Here is a 20,883-nt window from a genome sequence, read left to right as displayed (position 1 = left end):
AAGATTCATGCAGTGAATGTAAAAACAAACCACACAGCATTACAAAAGAAAAATAAAGCTTACATAATCTGGATATAAAGGAAAGTTGGTATGACTATAAATGAAAAAAAAATCCCACGGAAATGAAATAAATGGAAGAAGTCATCAGTATGTACGATGTAAGGACCAGTCAGATGGCCCTTTCCCTACCAACCTGGAAGAAGGCAGCAGTATGTGTGATGTAAGGATCAGTCAGATCGTTACTCTCCCTACCAACCCGGCTAAATTTAGGCATTGGACAAGTCTCAGTGAGATACCCTAATGATTACAGAATTCTCAAGCAATTAGTACTTGCTATATTCATTATATAAAATATGAGTTTATATAACAAAACTAATATATTGCTTCACAATTTTGAGTACTGTATTTTTTATACTTGTTCAACATTTAAGAAAAAATATTATAATTTTATAAATTCAGAATGCAAGACCAGCCACGAAGCCTATTCAACGTAACAGAAGACCAATGGGGAATTTCTGGGTCGCAAAATGTTAAATAGCACAGACATTAGAGACAGTGAAAGATTTTATTTTTTCTTTTACTTTCATCCAAACACACCCTTTTCTGGAAAACATAAAAGCATGCACATTGATGGCATTCTTATAAAGAAAAACTAAGTAATAAGTAAGCTGCAAATCAACAATAATAACAGAAACACAGGCTTAAAAGATATGTGAAAAGATTTACAGGGAGATACAGGGCTCCTAATTTTAGAAAGTAAGAATTCAAGTCATATCAACACATGTTAAAAAGAAGCTTCTAATTTCCAAATATTTTAATACAAAATTTTTAAACTAACAAATATATCTTATAGAACTCTTGTGAGAATATAAGTATGGTCATAAGAGACATGATGTTCAAAGTGATCTTATGCAGTTCACTGTAACTTCTTATGATCAGTTATAATCAACATAATTCCAATGATATTTCTTCTTAAAGTTTAAATTTAGAGCATATCCATGATATTCAAAGTAAGTTACGCAACTTACATTTACTTTGAATAAATTGGAAATCGGTTCAATCTTTAGGACTGTTTAAAAAAAGTATTAACAAAGACGGTGAGACTGATTTAAATCTCACTTTACAGGTAAGAGAAAATCACAATTTGGCATGGGAACACTTTTCAAAAGTTTTACCTACACCCCCATGCATAAGAAGACCAACCATATCCTGCAGGCACATGTCCACCCCCACACACACACACACACACAGACACAGACACAGACACACAGAAACACACACACACACACACGTGCGTACACAAACCAGTTCAGACTACCCAGAGCTTCAAAGGTGCTGTCTCACACTGCCTGCTCTCTGGGTCTGGAGAGTCAGTCACACAAAATTTCCCTTACTTATTATTTTCATTTTGCTCATCATGGTTCAGTTGGTGTGTTTCATCTGGGGGCAATGGCACGAGTTTACAACAAAAATCCATTAGGCAGAAAGGTTACCTTAAGGGACTAGTAGGCAACAATCCAGTTTAAGTCAGCCACAGGCCATAGTTACTACTTCCTGACTGAAAACGGCTCTTGTTCTGAGGGGGCACGGATGAACTGTGTGGGGACTCCCACTAAAACTAGTGGGGACTCCACGAGTTCATCCGGGCCTCGTGGGCTGAGCCTGTGGTTCACTGGCTTGAGGAGGGAGACAGACGAGCGTCTTAGCTGCAGCCACTGGGGCGGGCTCAAGAGAGCCTCACCGACCAAGTTCAACCCGCAGCAGGACCGAGGCCGGCTCCATGCTTTTCCCCTGCGCCCGTCCTGTGCCAGGCACCGAGCAGCACGCTGCCAGGAATCCAGAGGAAAAGAATTCAAACACAGTGGAAATCGACCATGATGACAGGAAAAGAAAAGACTTCCGCCGAACCCAAGAGTAATAATAGGCAAAAGGCACATGCTCGGAAATCCAGGCGGACGTTTGAAGGCTCCCATCACCTCAAGCATCTGTGGACTCAGGTCCCACCAAGGTTCACACTGATTGTTTTGATGTAAAAATAACAGGAAGCCTGAAGGCTTTTAAGCAATTCTGGCACAGACACTGGGACGTACTGAGGGCTCCGCTTTGCTCTTCAGAACGCTGGGCAGCGTCAAGTGCCGCGACAGCGGGCCAGGGTCACGCCTCCAACCGAAACTCAACGCTCACATTTGACACATTATCCTTTTGTGTACAATGCAGGGCGTGCAAATTAAGCTGCTTCAATAAATATTAGACATGTTAATTACTCTGCAAAGAGAAAATAAAATCAGCTAATAATACACTACAATCAAAGCATGCGCAAACCACAGCTTCTTCCCCGCAGACATTTCTTGCCCTTTTCCTTGCATCCTTCTTGATACATAAATACAAGTTCCTTCATCCACTTGGAGACATTAAGCAAAAGGCAAAATAGTACACAGCTGCAAGATACTAAATACTTCGGTGATGAGAGTTGGGACTAGTCAAGTTGTAAAAAACTAAAAATAACGAATATGGTGAAATACGCTGCAAATTAACGTTCATGAACGCAGCTGAGTCACGAACCGATACCAAAGCATACAAGCCTAACCATCTTCTGAAGATGACACTAGATCACGGAAACACCAAGGGTGGCACAGAGGTTAGCTTTCCCCTTCCAGCAGCTTGTTCTAAAGTTGCAAAACCACGTATGTTTGCCCAAGACCACCTGCAGGTCGGCTTTAGTCAGAAATTCTATTTTATCCAATGTTCAATCAACAAGGCTTTATTTACACTTCTTATTAAATTCAGGCAACAATCTGATGTCCCGTGTGGCTGCCAACAGTAAACCGTGTAGCACATTCCACTGCCTGGACACAGCTACTTGTTTATGCTTTAATACTAACCCACAAGCAGCCGATTAAGGTTCCATAAACCCACGTTTTCACATAGAGTTTCCTTCCAGCCTCGGTCATAAGCATACCAGCAGTCAAGCCACTTAGGATCAGTAATGATGGTAAAGTCTTCTTGAGACTTAATTTAGAATTAACACTTTCCCCGGGAAACTTGTTTCTTCTTTCTGGATCCAGTGAATCATAAAATTCTATAAGCAACCTAGGGTCAGAATGGAAAAAAAGAAATGTAAAGTTTCAGGTTTAGTCATTTAAGATTTTAATTTAACAGATAGCTACTAGGTGATAATTACATGCTGGAGAAGTTACAGGTCCTTGGGAACTAAAGATGAATAAGGAAAATACCCAGGGACTTAATTGGAGTTTCCAGACCTGAAAAATATATTTAATATGCTCATGATTAGTGTAGATGAATTATATTATATGTACATTTTTTAAAAAGATGGCTTTAAGTAAATTTATGGGGATGATTTTGGTCTTTTAACTTTAAGTTTTTAATAATATTTCACACATGGTAATAACCCATCTCGCTTCCCGAATCCTTCCTCCTTCCTCCTAAACCTCCCATTCTACCAGAAAGTCAAGGAAAAGATCAGCAGTTCTGATAACATATATGGAGTTTCCCCCAAAACACCTTATTTGCATGGAATTAGAAAAACAGCATAGTTAACTCATGTTCCTATCTTACTTAAAAAATATAAACTTACAGAACAGACTCAGCCTAAAACTCTCAAACACAAATAAAAAAACGGAAAGTGCTTCTTTTACCAGAACACATTCCCTAAAGTAACCACCGTTTCAAAATGTCCAGACTCAGTCTAAGTATACATAAGCATCGATACCACAAAATACATTGGATATTAAACATATTGTTCAGGCTTTTTATCTGAGAACTGATTTTCATGTCAAAACACTTGTATTTCACTTTTCGACATTTCTTCCACAACCAAATTGTGGGTGGCATCGACGGTTGGCTGAATCAATTCTGTCACATGCAAGTGACAGTCAACGGAACACAGGCATCCAGCTACTTGTCTATAAGCTTCACGAAGTTTCATTTTCAATGCAGCACACTTTCAGTAATTTTCACTTCTTAGAGTTAACATAGAAGGACTAATGAGGAGATAATTTTACTGTAAAACAACAAGAAAGGGGGCACGAAGCAATCTGCTGAGAAGAGTGTCAGGAGAAGGAAATAAGTAAAATTTCTCAACATAATTTTGGAAGTCTTACTTCTGAGTCTGTAAGAACTCCACACGTCTCAATGTGGTTTTAGTAAATGATGCATCCTGTAACTAGTGGACCCATTTTTTTCAAAAGGAGGATAAAAAATAGAGATGTTTAAAACGACCTTTCAAAAAACAGGGTATGTATCAGAAAGGATAAAAACCTCCACTGACAGCAAACAAACAGTAAATAAATAATATATCCTAAAATTTTCCCCCAAGAAAATTCAATTTTTAAGTATTAAATAAAAACCGAGATGCACTTTTTATCTTCCTAAAAACAGAAGAAAATTCTAAAATTTTTTCCTTTAGAAATCTGTATGAGGGGCGCCTGGGTGGCTCAGTCGGTTAAGAGGCCGACTTTGCTCAGGTTATGATCTCGAGCCCCGCACCGGGCTCTGTGCTGACAGCTCGGAGCCTAGAGCCTGCTTCAGATTTGTGTCTCCCTCTCTCTCTCTCAAAAATAAATAAACATTAAAAAAAAAAAAAAGAAATTTATATTGAATCCAGAGGGCTCTGACATACTCTATTCCCCGGGGCACCTGTTTCTTCCAGGCACGTCACATCCCCTCCCTCAGCCTGACGCTAAGCTGTGCCTCACCCAACAGGTATCTAAACACACCTGTACTTTCCTTACAGGTAACGCTCAGCAAGGGTCAACACTGTTTGCTCCAAGTGATGTTATTAGCATGGACAAACACAAGGTCAAGCCTGAAACCATTTAGGCCCCAAATACTAACAGCAAAAAGACATTTTGGTCAGAAACATGTCACCCGCCCCTTCCTCTTCCAACCAGTACACCCACGTCATTTCCACACGTACATCAGACTAACGCCTCTATCCCACAGCCTCGCTTCCCGGGAACGTGGGCAGTCCAGCTAGCCCTCAACCACAACATCGCTTCGTCTGACCTGGGACTGCAGGGGTGTGTGTGTGTGTGTGTGTGTGTGTGTGTGTGTGTGTGTGTGTGTGTGTGTGTGTGTGAGAGAGAGAGAGAGAGAGAGAGAGAGAGAGAGGGACAGAGAGAGAGAGATCTAATCTCATATCCCCCCACAGAACAGTGTCTAGGAAATACCATGAATGGAAACAGAGGCCTCCTGTAATAAGTTCATGGGACTTTGTAACAGTGAGGCTTAAAACATGGACAGATTGGACTTGAGTTTATAAAAAAGCATTCTTAAGATAAAAAGACTGTATTATAGTGAAATTTAGCCGAACCCAAGGTTTCCAAGCGCAAGAACTGGTGTTACTCACTTATCTTTTATTTCAAAGCGCTCGTGAAGCCACCTTCTCATACGTGCTTGTTCTTCCGGAACATCTTTTCTGTCTATACGGTCAATGTGAATGTGAATTTTCGGACATTCTTTGCAGAGAAATTCTAACAAGAAACAAAAATATTTCATTTTTTATTGTTTTAGAACTCATGGTTATAGAAGACAATTGAAAAATGAGGTAAGAAAATTTAAATGATGAAAAACCAGATTCTTTCCTTAGCAAAAAAAAAGTTAAAAGAATTACAGACTGATGGTTTTAGGTTTCAAGCTAAAGTAGAAGAACCTGTTATAATTTCTGAGTCTACCGCAATTACCTGAAGTCATTAAGTTACATCAATAGTACCAAATGTTACCTTCCAAAAAAATTTTTTTTAATGTTTACTATCAAGAGACAGAGACAGAGCATGAGCATGGGAGAGGCAGAGAGAGGGGGAGACATAGAATCTGAAGCAGGCTCCAGGCTCTGAGCTGTCAGCACAGAGCCCGACGTAGACTCACAAACTGCAAGATCATGGCCTGAGACGAAGTCGGACTCTTAACGGACTGAGCCACCCAAGCGCCCCCCAAATGTTACTTTTCATACAATAACCTCTAGTTCTACAGATGGCCTAGGAATAGGAAGCTGGACTCAGCTGGAAGTTCGTACCCACCCTCTGGAGGGACCCCTAAATGTCAACCACCTCCAGACTCACTAATCTGCAGGAAACCACCAGTCTGCTGTTCCCAAGCTTCTCACGCACCACACATGGTCACTGCTGCTCCCACTAGACTGAGACCCAGAAGGACAGAGATAGGTCTGTCAGGTTCACTCTGCCAAAGCATCGGGGGCACGGAGGCACGGAACCCCCTGAATCCCTAGTGCCTTCCCGGGCATGTGAGCCTGTCCTCACCATCGCACTCCCACTATGGACATGGCAGAGAGATCTCTGTCCCTCTGTGACTTGCTATTGGTTTCTATTCACTGGTACCCACTGCTCTTCTTGCCTTTGCCGTATTTTCACATATTATATTCAGCTTAGGAACCAACATTCGTTTTGTGGAATAGCTATGAGCTCTTAACTGCAATTCCTAAAACATGCTCCTTTGAACAAAGCAGACAGTCTTTTTTCAGGCCTGGTTGCACAAGGGAGGAGGCCAGAATTTATTTAAAGACAAAATAGAACTCTGAGCTGGGAAATTCCCTTTTTTGTAGGTGGCTTTTGGTGAAGAGGTGAGATTATTAACATATTTAAATTCCTTGGAGAACAAGGAAACATTCCTAAGAGATCCAAGAGGAGGCTACATTCCCGCATTCCCTCGGTGGGTATGCAAGAAGGGGGCGGAGACCCTGTTATCTCAAGTTAAATATGTTCAAAGACCATGTTCTAAAAGGTGATTCGTATATTTTACAGTCTGAAGAAGACTTTAAGCTTAAGGAAGTCTCTATTCTTTTGACTCCACACACATCTCTGTTTTGTTAAGTATTCTCTACAGTTGTTTTTTGTTTTTCTTTTTTTTTTACCACTGCTATCCTTAATAACACGCAGCATTTCTGTCATCAAAATGATCTCACGGTCATATACGTTAGGAGTGAACTGGCTTTGATGATAAATGCGCAAAAAGCACTGCTATAGGGAAGATTTTACTGTTCAATATTTTTGTCTTCATTTTCCTCAAGTTCCATTTTCATGTATATCATCCAAGAACTGCTTAAGAGGTATTTTAGAGCAGACCTGTGCAGTGGTTAAGAGCACGGCCAGGGAGGCAGGCAGCCAGGGTTTCGATCCCTGGTCAGCCCTGAACACATGTGTTAGCTCTCTGGGCCTGTTCCCCAGTCTGCAAAACAGAGACCCCGGGACAGCAGCTGCCTGACAGAATCACGGTGAGAAGAGCTGGGGCCCGGGGAGCAGTGCCTAGCGCCTGGGATGCTCGATGTGTTTGTGACAAGGACTTCTCAGCCGGCCTTCGTCTTTGCATTTCTGGTACATAAAAATGCAGACCCTGACACCAATTTTCCTACCTCCATTTAATGATTCCCCCCCCCCCCCCCCCCAATATCTCCATAATTAAATAGCAGTGCAAGGGACCTGGATTTCTCCTTCACACTGCACACACTGGGGCAGAGCCACAGAGCCACAGGCCGTAAAGAAAAAGTGAGCATACCTCCCAAGTCAGAAATGGATGCTTGTAACCACAGTGCCTGGGAAGTGATGTCTTTCATGAGACATCAGCTGAGAAGAGAAAAGGCATCGCCTCCCGCATTCATACGGGTGCTTTTAGGGTCCCCCTCCCCTAAAATTTACATGGTACTTTCATGTGCCTGATTTCATCTGACGTCCACGAGGCTTCGCAGGCAAGAACTATTACCCCTGTAGGGCCAAAGGAGGATAAGGCCCCGAGCGACAGCAGTGGAGCCCGATCAGTCCAGGGTCTGTCGTGAGGACCCAAACGTAGACCACAAGACAATCATCAGATAAACACTAAATGACTTTCAGCAGACAAGGAAGTGGCGTAGATCTTTTCCTCAATGTCTAATAAAGCTCGTGTATCTATACTTGTAATATCTATTTCAGTTGGAGCTTATTTCATATCGCATGAGCAAAAATTGCCCCATAATATTTAGGATATGTAGGGAAAAAGTATTCTAATTAAGGTATAATTTTTTCCTAATTAGAACTTTCCTAGTAGAGCCTAGAGTGTAGTGATCTGCTAGAGTAATACAAAAGTCTTCCTGTATTCACACAGGTCACAGGGTCTGGTCTCGGGAGAAACTGAGTCCCATGCGCATTGGGCCTGGGGAGCCAGGCAAGGCGGAGACAGAAGAGAAAAGCAGACCTCAGGGAGCAGGGCAGAAAATGCCCATGTGGCCCTGGACCCCAACTGGCCCCCACACCGCTGGCTCACGGGCTTATTACCTGCCCCCATTCCCTCTGGGGGAAAAAAATGACCTAAATCCAAGAGTAGCGAACTGGGTAGATAAACTGTGGCATAGTCACATCAATGTCCACATCAATGGACATTATGTAGCATTTTTAAAAAATTACAGAAGTACATATACTGACATGTAAAGATGTTTATGATACCCTATTAAGCAAATAAAAGCAGGATATAAAGAAAACAATATACACAAATGATCTCATTTAAAAAAATATCCAGAGGCACAAACATACTCCAACATATGGACACCATGAAAAGGAAGATTTTGAGGAAAACATCCAAACTGTTAACTGGGGTTCCATCTGCACAGGTGAGCCTGTGGAGTTTTTTTCCTTCTTCTTTTGGGTTACCTGTAAGTTTTATTTTCATATAAGAAAATACTAATAGAAAAAAGTTACCCAGAACCATATTAAATGGTTAAACAGAGCATCAAATGTTATCCTTAACTTCATTAATTCATTACAGTATACCACCCACTTGTAGAAACAGGATTTTAAACAAGCCCATTATACTCAGACGGGCCTGGCTCACCTCTGGCCAATGACGCCAGAGAAAGGGAAGACTGACTCTGACTCTGACAAGACCAGATGAATCACAAATGCAAGCCCACTCACCGTGTAATGAAACACACCACACAATGGGATGGACAAGGGACACCACCTGCTGCCTAGCTCTCGTGACGCCTCCTTCAGGCCCGAATCGTGACACTAGTGATCCCGAGAGTTCATCGACACTGCAGTCTACCCTTGTCTGCGGCCAGCCTGGGTCGGGGCGGGAGGGGGGGGTCTAGGGTGGTGTCTAGGGTCTAGACACGGCCAGCAACCATCCCAGACGGTTCTGATGGAGTTCTAATGCTCCTAAAGTGCCCGAAATGACTGGCATACAGCTTATACGTGAACAATCTAGCAACTACGGAAATGTTTTTTAAGTGGGCTACAAAATACAACTATTAAATGACAGCCCACCATGTGTGGGGATTATGCTTAATATTAAACTCAACCACCCAGACGCAGAATGTACAATATTCCGGAATTTTATATCTAATTAAGGAATTTTTCTATCCAATCCAATTTACATCATAAATTGAAGGTGCATCTTAATCTATACTAGATTATAAGTAGAGCAGAGTATCAATCAATTTACATAATAATGAGAGATGGGTTTTTCAAGCTACAGATCCCAACTCATAATTAAAATCAGCAGGTAACACGGAAAACCATCTTGCGCGGACAGGTATACTGGTAGAATGATTTCTCAGCAGCACATTTATAAATCTGATAGACATTGCCAGGAAACTTTTGGGGGGGCTAAACTGCACTGCACTCCTAACAGCAAAGTAGGAAAGTATTTTCCCCACAGGGCCTGTTAGAAAACCTGATACTGGGATTTTTGCTAATGATAGCAAAACATGGTATCTCACTGTAAATTTCAAACTGCATTTTTAGTATAATGAGACTGAACTTTTTTTTTCCTGTGAACTACTACTGACTTATTGATCACCTTCTTATCAATTTGTAGAAGGACTTTATACATTAAGGAAATCAGGCCTTTTTTCTGTGATCTAAATTGCAAATATTTTTCCCAGTTTGTCTTCAGTCTTTTGATTTTACTCTGGTATACTTTTCCTTGCAGAAATATTCACGCTTAATTGACTGAAATGACAGATTTATTTGCCACATGGCTTCTGGGTGTGATAGAAAAGCCAGCTTTCTCAAGAAGAGATGATCTGTAAGGAAAACACAGAACCTCTGTCAGCTAATGTGTAGGAGACAGAGGAATTGGGACAGAAGCGGGACAGGGCTGGGATCCAGACAAGGCAACTCTGAGCTGGTTGGCTTCCTCAGGGCCTTCTCCTCTGGTCTAGAGGAGGAAAAGAACTGCCACATGCTGAGCACTCCCCGTGGGGCAGGATGGGGCAGGAGGGCAGGAGCGCTAAAGCAGGAGAAAGCTAGTGGGCCCCTGGAAGACCAATGTGGGGGCAGAGTGGGGGTGGCTGCAAGGGGAGGGGCTTCCCTTGGAAAGGAGGCGTGGCCTACACAGGGCAAGGCGGGTGGGGGGAAGAGAGGCTGGACAGTGAGGGTGCATGGTCCAAGACGGCAGGCTAATGAGGGGGTGCCGGGGCACATGAGCCTGGCCCAAGGAGCTCTTATGGTCCGGACGGCGACACAATGGAAGCATGTTGCAGAGGTCATTACGGGAATTATATGTTTCTTAGAAACTTATAATAAAAACATGTTTAATAAATCTCATTATTTAAATGGTGATAAACTGGTGACAATATCGTTGAACAACTAAATTCATGTGTTTCCAAATGTAAAAATAGGTCAATGACTCCTTTGATGGTTAAAAAACAGAGAAAAATATTAATATACTGCCTTTTTCATAAGAAGGACTCATGAAGGAGGGACTGGAGAGTAAGAATGCAGACTTAAATTTGCACATATGACACATAAGAAATTAAGAAAAGTGGTCGCTTCTGAGCAGGGGAAGGTGGACCCTGAGTGGGAAGGGGACATAGCAGAAAGCAAGCTGTTTCACTGTGAACTTTATTAAGTTTTGGTTTTTAAACTGTTTGATGTACAATATATTCCAAAAAACTCCAAATATATTCCAAAAAATTAAAGTGAAGAAAATCTTCAGCTTCCTACATAACAACTGCTCTGTGTCAAAGGCAACTGTGACAGCAATCGCGGTCACTACTTCGCATCTGTATTTCCTCCCACCGCGACCGATGCCCACACCACTCAGCCCCCCGTGCCTCGCCCGTCCGTCCTCCCTCCAGGTCGCTGTCTCCGGGACACACTGGGGACATCGGGCTTCACAAGGACCCACTGACACACTCTTCCAGGCCCGGGACTTCGACCTTCAACAGCCACCAACGTGAAATCAAAAGCCCGGTGTTCTACCTCGGGCTCAGAGCTCAGGCAGCAGCTTCACAGGCTTCCCTGCATGCTTACTTATTCCCATATTTCAGTTTCTCTAACAGGCAAGAGTGTCTCTGTTTATGTTTAACTACAACATTCCACTCACTTAAAATTCTATTTTTTCTTGTCATATCTGATAGGACACATAGACAGTAGCTAAAAGGTCTTTAAAACCTAGCACAGGTTTGAAAAACGGAGCCACATTTAACTGTTTTTCTTCTTGCCAATGATACTGAGTTTCCTAAGTATTCTATAAAAGTACATACAAAGATGAATGCTAACCATCGATGCACACCTCTGGGTGGCTAGGTTAGCACTCTACTCCTCATTCCCCCCTTCGACTTATGCAGCCTTCCATTTTTATGTGTGAAACTTTGGGTAGAAAGAGGCTGAGTTAGTGATAACGGGCCAGTCCAAAGGACTCCTATGGCAACCAGGAGACACCAAACTTAGCAGGACTCGGGAAATTCAAACTGTTACGGATTAATAAAAAGTACTTGAAAAACACATCAAGTATATCCTCGGAAAATATTTCGAGTAAATGTTACAAAGCACATTTACTTACCCGTTAAAAAGAATAATGACACATTCACAAATATAGGACTCCACTGAAAATATAAACTCACCAGCCATGGACGGTGCTTCTTTCCGCTGCCCTTTATCGTCAATAGTCCCTTCGAAAGCCACTGTCACGTCATAAATTGCATCTAAATAATTCTTCAAAGAATCAAAAGCAACATGAGTTGCCTTTATTCTTGGTGTCAGCACATGTTTTAATACTGCAAGGCCTAAAAAAGAAGTCGATTCAGTGTGGCCATAAGTTAGTTACGAAACACCTCAGGAGTAGAATATCCAAATTGTTTTCACATTTCCAGGAATAGACAGACCAGAATATATTAAAGCCATATTCTCATTCATAGGTACAGGGCTTGACGTTTTAGAAAGTACTCTCATGACTTGATTTCTTTAAATCAAACATTCATTTAATATGTATTTATGAAATATCTACATGTATGAGATACTTTGGAAAGCTGTCAGAAAACCAGAAACCCTTCAATCTGGTAAACGCTGACAAGGGTAAGTATTATCATCCTCGTTTCTGGCAACAGAATTAAAGGTGAGAACATCCATGGTCACTTAAGATTCAGGAATACAGTTCATACTTTCTAACTCCTAGTCCATGATTTAATTTTATTTCTATTCAAACAGGGATGTGGGAGTGTGGAATCACCAAATGAGCCCTGCTGCATATGATACCCAAAGTGATATATATTATGTGGAAAACCAGGCTTGATACTTGGAATGCTTTATTATTATTATTATTATTATTATTATTATTAAATTGTGGTATAATTTACATGCCGTAAAATTAATCATTTTAAATTGTACAATTCAGTGGTGTTTAGAATACTCGCAAAGCTGGGCAACCATCATCACTGTCAAATTCCAGACCACTTTCCTCTTTCCAAAAAGACACCCTGTACCTTTTGCAGACACTGCACATTCTGGATTTGCCCGTGACGGACATTTCGCATAAACGGAATCACACATTGTGGACTTCTGTGTGCCTGACTGCTTTCACTTAGCATTCTGTTTCCGAGGCTTCTCCATGTTGAGGTAAGTATCAGGGCTCCGTTACTTTTTATGGCTGAATAATACTCCACTGTATGGATATACCACATTTTATCGACAATCAGTTGATGGACACTTGGGTTGTTTTCAACCTTTGGCTGTTATAAATAATCCTGCCATGAACATTGATATAAACTGAATGCTAAGTAAGTTTCTGTATAGACGCAGGATTTCAATGCTCTCGGGCACATTTGCATTATATATGTACACACACATATATATGAAGTTTCTGTAACGGAGAAAACACTGCAATTCCTATAGAAGAATTCATCATATCTGTGAGTGCTCTACCTGTATTACGAATTTGTTCTTTCCCCTTCCTATATCCCACTGCCTCCTTTTTTCTTAATGAGAATATGTACTGACCATTTAACAGAAAATAGTGGCTCTCTGAAGTGACACGAACCTAGACTAGACAAAATTTGATTTGGATTTTCTCCCGACTCTCCAGGGAAAACAGGCAGCATAAAGACGAACAGCTATAGTATGTTGGGATCTTCCTGCAGAAGAATTTTTAAAATGCAAAGCAGTGTGGGAAAGAAAGAGATTCCCACAACCACATATCTGACTTAAGTCCCTAGGGCAGAAGCAGCTTAATTTATTCACGAACTTATAACAAAAATCTGAATAGTATACCAGGCTGGGAAACATCTATTTGTCAATTAAATTAGTTAATACTTCCTTCTTCACTACTGGAGCTCATCCAATATTAAGTCCAAAGTTCCACAGAATCACCCTGTGGTATTTATTCAGTGAGAACAATTACAAAACTCCAGTAAGTCAGTAAGAAGATAGGAAGACAGAAAAATAGTATTAAAAAAAAAAAAAAAAAGTTATAGGAAGGCCTGAAAATAGCTTTGTGACAGATGAGTAAGAAATGCCCAATTACTACTGTGTGTAAAAAAAAAAAAAAAAAAAAGAAAAAAAAAGACTAAGGAAAATAACCTTCTTACTGAGGAATGCACTAGACACATTTTCTAGTCCAGTCTACATCCTGAATATTCCAGCTTTTATCTTCCAGCTCTTAAGACAGAACAGCCAACGAGGAAGGAGAACAAGGAGACTGGGCTGACACAGGGGCCCTGAGAAGAGAACATCTCCAGAAGGCCACCGAGACATCTGGAATGGAGAAGGGGCTGTGTGGCCAAACAAAGGCTATGTGTTATGGGACTAGCACTTTCTGTGGAGCGGCAGGAACGGAAGCTCCAAGAGTGGGTGAAGTGAGGTAAGGACACAGCAGCTGCCAATTCTCCCGCACGGACTTACTAACTAACACACAGTCGACAGACTTTCTAAGGCTTAGAATTAGACGGACGCCCTTACCACAACAAATAGACAGCGGCCCTTCTCTGAAGATCAGAAGTCACTTCACAATCGTAAGTCCGAGCCCATGACCCTCTCCGGTCCACGCAGGGAATGGTCTACAACCTCTAGATGATATATATCTCACCATCTGACTTGACTCCCGGAAATTAATTTAACTAAGGCTCAGAGAGGTAAAGTGACTTGCTCAAAGTCACATAGCTAGCTAACAAGACCTTACACTGTCCTGTTTAGTACTTTTTCTATTTTGTGTCTATTACCAAGATACTAATCTAATACTCTAAGCATGTAGGCTAAAGATTAATGAGCCAATAAAATAAACATAAGTAGCTATAACGTGGTAGAATGTCCTAGAAGAGGTACAAAATATTCCCAGAATACAAAAATGTTCCTCATACTAAAGATTTTTTTCAATCAGTCATATCTGACTGGTGAAAGTTTCAGGCTAAAGAGGAGCCTGGAGAGAGGCCAAGAGGGAGGCATGGGGCATACGAAGCGGGGAGAGGCAGACCTATGAACAAGGTAAGAAGTCAGGGTCCGGAAGGCCTGGGGAGCACAGGTACCCAGCGTGTGAGCGGCAGGACTGAGGAGGGCACTGGCATCCCATGAGAAGAGCTGCACAGCGACAGGCTGGTACTGTGGGACTCCACAGATCTTAGGCCAAAGGAGAGATGTAATCTAGGTGCCAAGAGAACCATTAGGTTTCCGAGATACTTTAGGGCATAAGTCACAGGCAACAAGGCACTGAGTTAGGACCGAACCTAAACTGGACCGGGAAAATGCAGTCAAGTGATGTTACAAGAACCAAACACACATTGATCCAGCAGCTTATCAAACATGGTAAAAAAGGAAAAGGAATAAAACATAACCAGACTTCTGCCCCTGAAGACACGAGGCTGTACCATAAACACATGGAGCGCGGCCAGGCAGGAGAGCTGGGGGTGTGCGTGTGCACACGCACGCACGCACACGTGTGCGGACGCCCATCGTCTGAGAGCACAGGTGAGGGCGGGAGGCAGCCAAAGAAAGAAAACGTGTGTTCAACTTAGGCACTGTTGGCTGGAACACTCCAGAAGTGGTGAGAACCAGGGTCTGTAAAGTGGCAACCAGCAGCCACAAACACTTGGGATCACCTGCACAGACAGGACGGCTGAGGTACTGGCTGTACTGGCCGCCCTGAGAAAGTCGGACAGTGGGGGATGAGGCAGCCCAGGCACTGCCAGAAGCCCCGACAGACAGGAGGACCGATAAAAGGAAGCTTCTCTGGCGACTGGGGTCACTAACAGGTCACCGGTGAGCTGGCAGTGGGATATGCTTCTGGAGACTGGACGGAGTCAGACGGGAGAAGGCGAGGGGCCCGAACTCCTCCGTTAGCGGGAAGAGAGCAGGAGAAGAAAAGAGCAAAGCCACAGGGGGGCCATATGGGGCCATATGAACACACAGATTCCTTTGTATGAGAACCAGACTGTGCTCGTAAACCGGGGGGAACCCAGCAGACAGGAGCGTGGCGGTGAGGTACGCAAAAGGAAATTATTGGAGCAATCACATAAAAAGTTTGAAGTAAAGAAGGGAAGGCGTGACTGCCTGATGCAGAAGTCAGAGAAAACTTCTCCAATTCAGGCAAAGGCACTCTGAGATGCGAGGAGAAAAAGTCCGAAAACTGGAAGACATGGTCCACAAGGAAAAAGAGAAGCGCCAAACACAACACTAGCGGGCTCTGAGACCAGACGGTACAGACTGGCGATCGGCACACACTTTCACTTCCCCAGCCGGAAAGAAGGGAGCAGACAAAGCAGGTTCCCCATGGCTGAGAACCGCTGAGAATGGGGGAGGCCGCAACACACACACACACACACACACACACACACACACACACACACACACGTTGAGTGACAACCGCAGGGTGGGGCCGCGGGGCAGGGGGCAGACCAGGACCACTCCAGGCCTGGAAAGCCTGGGGGCCAGGGAAAAAGAGGTCAGAATTAAGCCAAAAGCCAGGCTCAGGGGAAGAAAGAGCGAGGAAGAGGTCAAAGCAGAACCGTCGTGGACATCATGTGTACAACCCAGTGCAAGCAATCTTAAGACCGCGAAAGCAGAGCATTCTACGAAGCAGGGATCCTGGGCAAGAGAACGGGTTCTCCCCACCTCCAAAAGTAGCACAGCCCTCCCCACACACGACTTCAGCCCCGTGAGACCCGTGTCAGACCTCCCGCCTCCTGAAGTGTGAAAGAACACATCTGCATTGTCTTAAGACACCACGTCTCTTAACGGGCTGCAGCCACAGGGAGCAAACGTGCCATCTTGGCTCCCGCATGAAGAAGTGCGTCTGTTCCACAAAAGCTGGGCCAACACGGGACAGTAACTTCCTTTTTTAATGTTTGCCAGGTTCATGTGCGTGGGTCAGTCATACCTCTTGAATTTCCCATTCATGTGCTTTTCCCAGTTTTCTAGTTCATGTCTTTTTCTTAACTAGCAAGAGATTTTTATATGAAGTTTATTAATAAGCCATCTATTACAATTATCATTAGCTTGTCATTTGCCACCTAAATTTGTTAATATGGCATCACAGATATAACAATAATTTTTATTAAGTCTACAAAGGAGAAAAAACCTTTTGTTTTTATATTTTAAAAGGACAATTAAGCCTACATAATAGCCAGTGTTATTCACATAGTAAAAGCCAAATTCCATAAATTCTAAAGAGTTTTAAAACTACAAGGATCTTTTTACTTGCTCAATAATATGAAAATTTGAGTTATTTGGTTTGCCATTACAGATGTGTTGCTAAATTCCTCTCTTCTATTACAAGGACAATTAAGTCTAAATATATAAGTTGCTAGCTGCTATAGTAAAAGAAAGCCACCATGGGGCTCATGTTAATAGGTTCAGGAAGAAGATTAAGATACATCAGCTTCCAAATCCCTCAGTAACCAATGAAAAGCAAAATATCTAAAATGACTCTAAGGAAACTTAGTTGAAATGAAAGACTTCACGTAAGTGACAGGGGCGTAAGTTATTCCACCAGTGCCTGGATGTTTACGTGGAGCCTCCCTGCCCGCCTCCAAGGCCCCTACACCGGGTGGGTAACTGCTACCAAACTTCCCTGTCTCTGAATGAAACCTAAGTACAAAATGAAGGCTCACCAATAAATATAAGATCTGCATGTTCTGGAAAACACAAAAGTCTGACCCCACTAACCTGCGGAGCAACATGACTAATCTCATTGAAACGAGCGGTTCTCAAACTTTAGGGGGTGTGAGAATGGCGCGGAAGGCAGAACTCTACCCTGGAACAGCCGATGGAGGGGGTCTGAGTGGTACGGACAAGCTGCGTGACAGGCAACCTTCAGGGCTGCGCTGCGGCCGCTGGTTCAGGCACCGCTTCCCGCACCACTGACTCAGAACTGAGACTGCGGCTTGAGCAGATCAACGGGCAGCTGAAGCAGTGGAAAGGCTGGAGGAATAAGGGGTAATATTTGTTTTGGTAAAAAATTGTAAGTCAGTGGTATGGAAATGGCCTCAAAGAGGGAAAACCGAACTCTCCGAGCCACTGGAACATTCGCCATGTCCCAAGTCACACCTGAGAGCGTTATGGTGGTGACTTGGTCCCCCCTCAGAACACGCGGGGTTACCGGCAACGCTCCCTGCTGCTGTCACCCCTAAGGCTGTGACCTGACCCAGGCGCCAGTTGGAACCATGCTATAGAAACAGGGAAGGAGAGTAGGGCCAAAGGCTAAGAATGAAATACAGTTGCAATTCAGACCCCGAAGGAGAAGCTGTTACACAAAGTGAAATCTGTTGATGGGGAAGTTGATATGCAAAGGGAAACCTGCTGATTCATTTTGAGGATCACTATAAATTTGAAAGCTGTCTCACTCCCTTTACTCATCCCTACTTTTTCAAAAATGCCTAGCATCTAAGAATAAATAATTCTACACTGGGAATGCAAGTCCCAGTGTGGTCTTCTTGAGTGTGGTTTTCCAGTGTGCTTCTTTTCTGTTTTTTATCTCCTGAGCCATCTATGATCCTTCATTCAATAGTAATCGAGGCCCCTGACATTCATTTTGTGGCCCTTCTGGGAGCAGGCAGCATTCTGCACCCACAAATCACCACAAAGATGAACGAATGGAGAGCTGACCACACAACACAACGATAAGAGCTGAAACCTGCCGCAGAAATGAGCTAGCTGGGGAGGTCAGAGGAAGAGGTCACTCCGTGACCAGTTTGTTGGACTTATATTCATCTAATCACTTAGCAAAACATCTTACTAACATATAGGATGATCATTTTTACCTATCATACCATTTCACTTATATTTATAATACAATTACATAATACTGTCTTATTGACATGTTGAAGCTTTTCTTACTAAATGTTTCACCACTGATTTGTTAAATGACAAGTTCCATGTTAGCCATTCTGAAAATAAAATTCTCTTTTCCCTAACTTACTGTTACAAAATTGAGCAGCCCTCAATATATACCTCGCTTACTTGACGTTTAGTAGTTGCCTGGAGACTCTACCTATATTTCAGACCTCTCCAGATCTCAATTTTTGTCTTGGAGAGACTGTAACTAAAAACAAAATCTTGGCTAATTTATTTAAAAATATGAATCAGTCTGCTTTAAAGAAATAACTAACATTCAGTTTTCAGTGAGAAATTTAGAAAGCATTATCATGACAAACTGTGAAGTAAACATGAAGAATTCATGACACTGTAACACAGACATCATCTTCAGTAACACCCCTGATATCGAATGGACAGAGTGTGTGGCAAACACATTTTTGAAGGAAAACACTTATAGGAAATAGCAATAACCAGAACCTTCAAATATTTAGAGTTAAGACAGACAGACAAACCATACCCATCACCCATACTTTTTAGGCCAGTCAATGTAACTGCTGACAGAAAACTGAAGAGGAAAATAAGGTATAATTATTTAAACACGTTTAAAAATCCAAATTAAAAAGGTTGGCTTTGGTTTTTCTATTTATTTTTTGTCATGTTCAAAGGAAGTTACTTTCGGAATAATAATAATGTTTTAAATATTATACACTGACAAGTGCTACTAAGATTCATCTTTCTTGAAGAAAAATTAGCTTAACAGATAAACAAGTTGTTTCATTTTTTAAAAATTAATTAGGGGCGCCTGGGTGGCTCAGTCGGTTGGGCGGCCGACTTCAGCTCAGGTCATGATCTCACAGTCCGTGAGTTCGAGCCCCGCGTCGGGCTCTGTGCTGACAGCTCAGAGCCTGGAGCCTGTTTCAGATTCTGTGTCTCCCTCTCTCTGCCCCTCCCCTGTTCATGCTCTGTCTCTCTCTGTCTCAAAAATAAATAAACGTTAAAAAAAAAATTTAAAAAAAAAATTAATTTATTTATTTACTGAGAGCACGAACAGGGAAGGGCAGAGAGAGAGGGAAAGACAGAATCCCAAGCAGACTCTGTGCTATCAGCACGTAGTGTGGAGTGGGGCTTGAACCCGTGAACTGTGAGATCACGACCTGAGCCAAAATCAAGAGCTAGATGCTCAACCTACCGAGCCACCCAGGCGCCCCTCATTTTTATTTTTAAGTAATCTCAATTAGTTGTGACCTAAGAGGAAAGAAAACAGGAAGTGGTTTCCTCTTCTCTTTCCTTTAGATATACAGTTCACAAATCAATTTCTTTTGTATACGGTGGGAAATAATTACCTTTACAGTCACAAGAAAATATAGTTCTGATAGATACCGAGTTTTCCCAGTTGAAGAATTTAAAGAAAGAACAGTCAGCAATGAAAAATTATTATCTACAGGACAAATTATTCATTTCCCCCCTTTTGGAAACTTTGAGAAAGATCTACAACTCAGGGAAAAATGACAGACCAATAATTGATCGATTATAGGTGAGTGGGGGTGTTATCAGATTAAAGAGTGTATGTCATTATTATGCCATTTTGAGAATTACTTAAAAACACTTGATCTGGCATTACAAAATTAGTGTGGATTTTTAAGAGATAAGTAACTTCTGGGAGCTATATTAAACAGTCATCTCAGTAAGATTGTAAGACATAAGGTAAATATCCATCTTAACTTGTTTTAAAAATACTAAGAAACATTAGTATTAAATATAATTCCACAGAGAAAGATAAGTGAAGACCCTGTGTGTGTCTCAGCCACTCCCCGCCCCCAACGTGACTGTAGTTGGACACGGGGCCTTAAGGAGGTAATTAAGGTGAAATGAGGTCCTAAGTGTGGGGCCCAGATCCGACAGGACCAGTCTCCTCACAGAAAGAGACCTCTGTGTGTGAGCACACGCAAAGCAGGCCGCGTGAAGGCACGGCCAGAAGGAGACCAAGCTACGAGGTAGGAAGGGAAGTCTCAGCAAAACCAACCCTGTGGGCACCTTGATCTTGAACTTTCCGGCTTCAGGGCTGTGAGAAAATCAGTGTCTGTTTAAGCCCCCAGCGTGCTGTCTTGTCACGGCGGCCAAGGGGACTAGCACAGGCCTGAAAACCCGGACTGAGATTACAACTCTGAATAATGATTACACAGCAAATAAATCTATTTCCACATAAACATTTGTTTTGCCCAACTGAAAGCAGTATGGCAATATTCAAATAGGAACACACACACACACACACTCAGGTAAATTTTACAAAAGAAGTCAGAAGTCCTTGAATACTAAAACACACAAGAAGTCTACATTACTTTTCACACAAACA

At 42.4% G+C, this 20,883-nt stretch overlaps 1 protein-coding gene across 1 annotated transcript in view; it reads right to left on the bottom strand.

Moving 5' to 3' along the window:
- Window positions 1-551: 551 nt before the first annotated feature.
- The window catches only part of AGPAT5 (1-acylglycerol-3-phosphate O-acyltransferase 5), a 59,514-nt gene continuing 39,182 nt past the window's right edge, over window positions 552-20,883 (bottom strand). Inside the window, exons 6-8 of the mRNA XM_019439168.2 lie at window positions 11,855-12,016; window positions 5,369-5,492; window positions 552-3,090 (exon numbers count right to left, since the gene is read on the bottom strand). Of these exons, the coding sequence (XP_019294713.1) occupies window positions 2,865-3,090; window positions 5,369-5,492; window positions 11,855-12,016 (512 nt within the window). The 3' untranslated portion in view covers window positions 552-2,864. The remainder of the gene's footprint in view (window positions 3,091-5,368; window positions 5,493-11,854; window positions 12,017-20,883) is intronic.

The sequence above is a fragment of the Panthera pardus genome, unplaced genomic scaffold (genome assembly GCF_024362965.1).
Source record: "Panthera pardus isolate Hobbes unplaced genomic scaffold, ASM2436296v1 HiC_scaffold_13, whole genome shotgun sequence".
NCBI lineage: Eukaryota > Metazoa > Chordata > Mammalia > Carnivora > Felidae > Panthera > Panthera pardus.
Note: the sequence above shows the minus strand (reverse complement) of the source record. Positions and strands in the feature narration are given on the sequence as shown.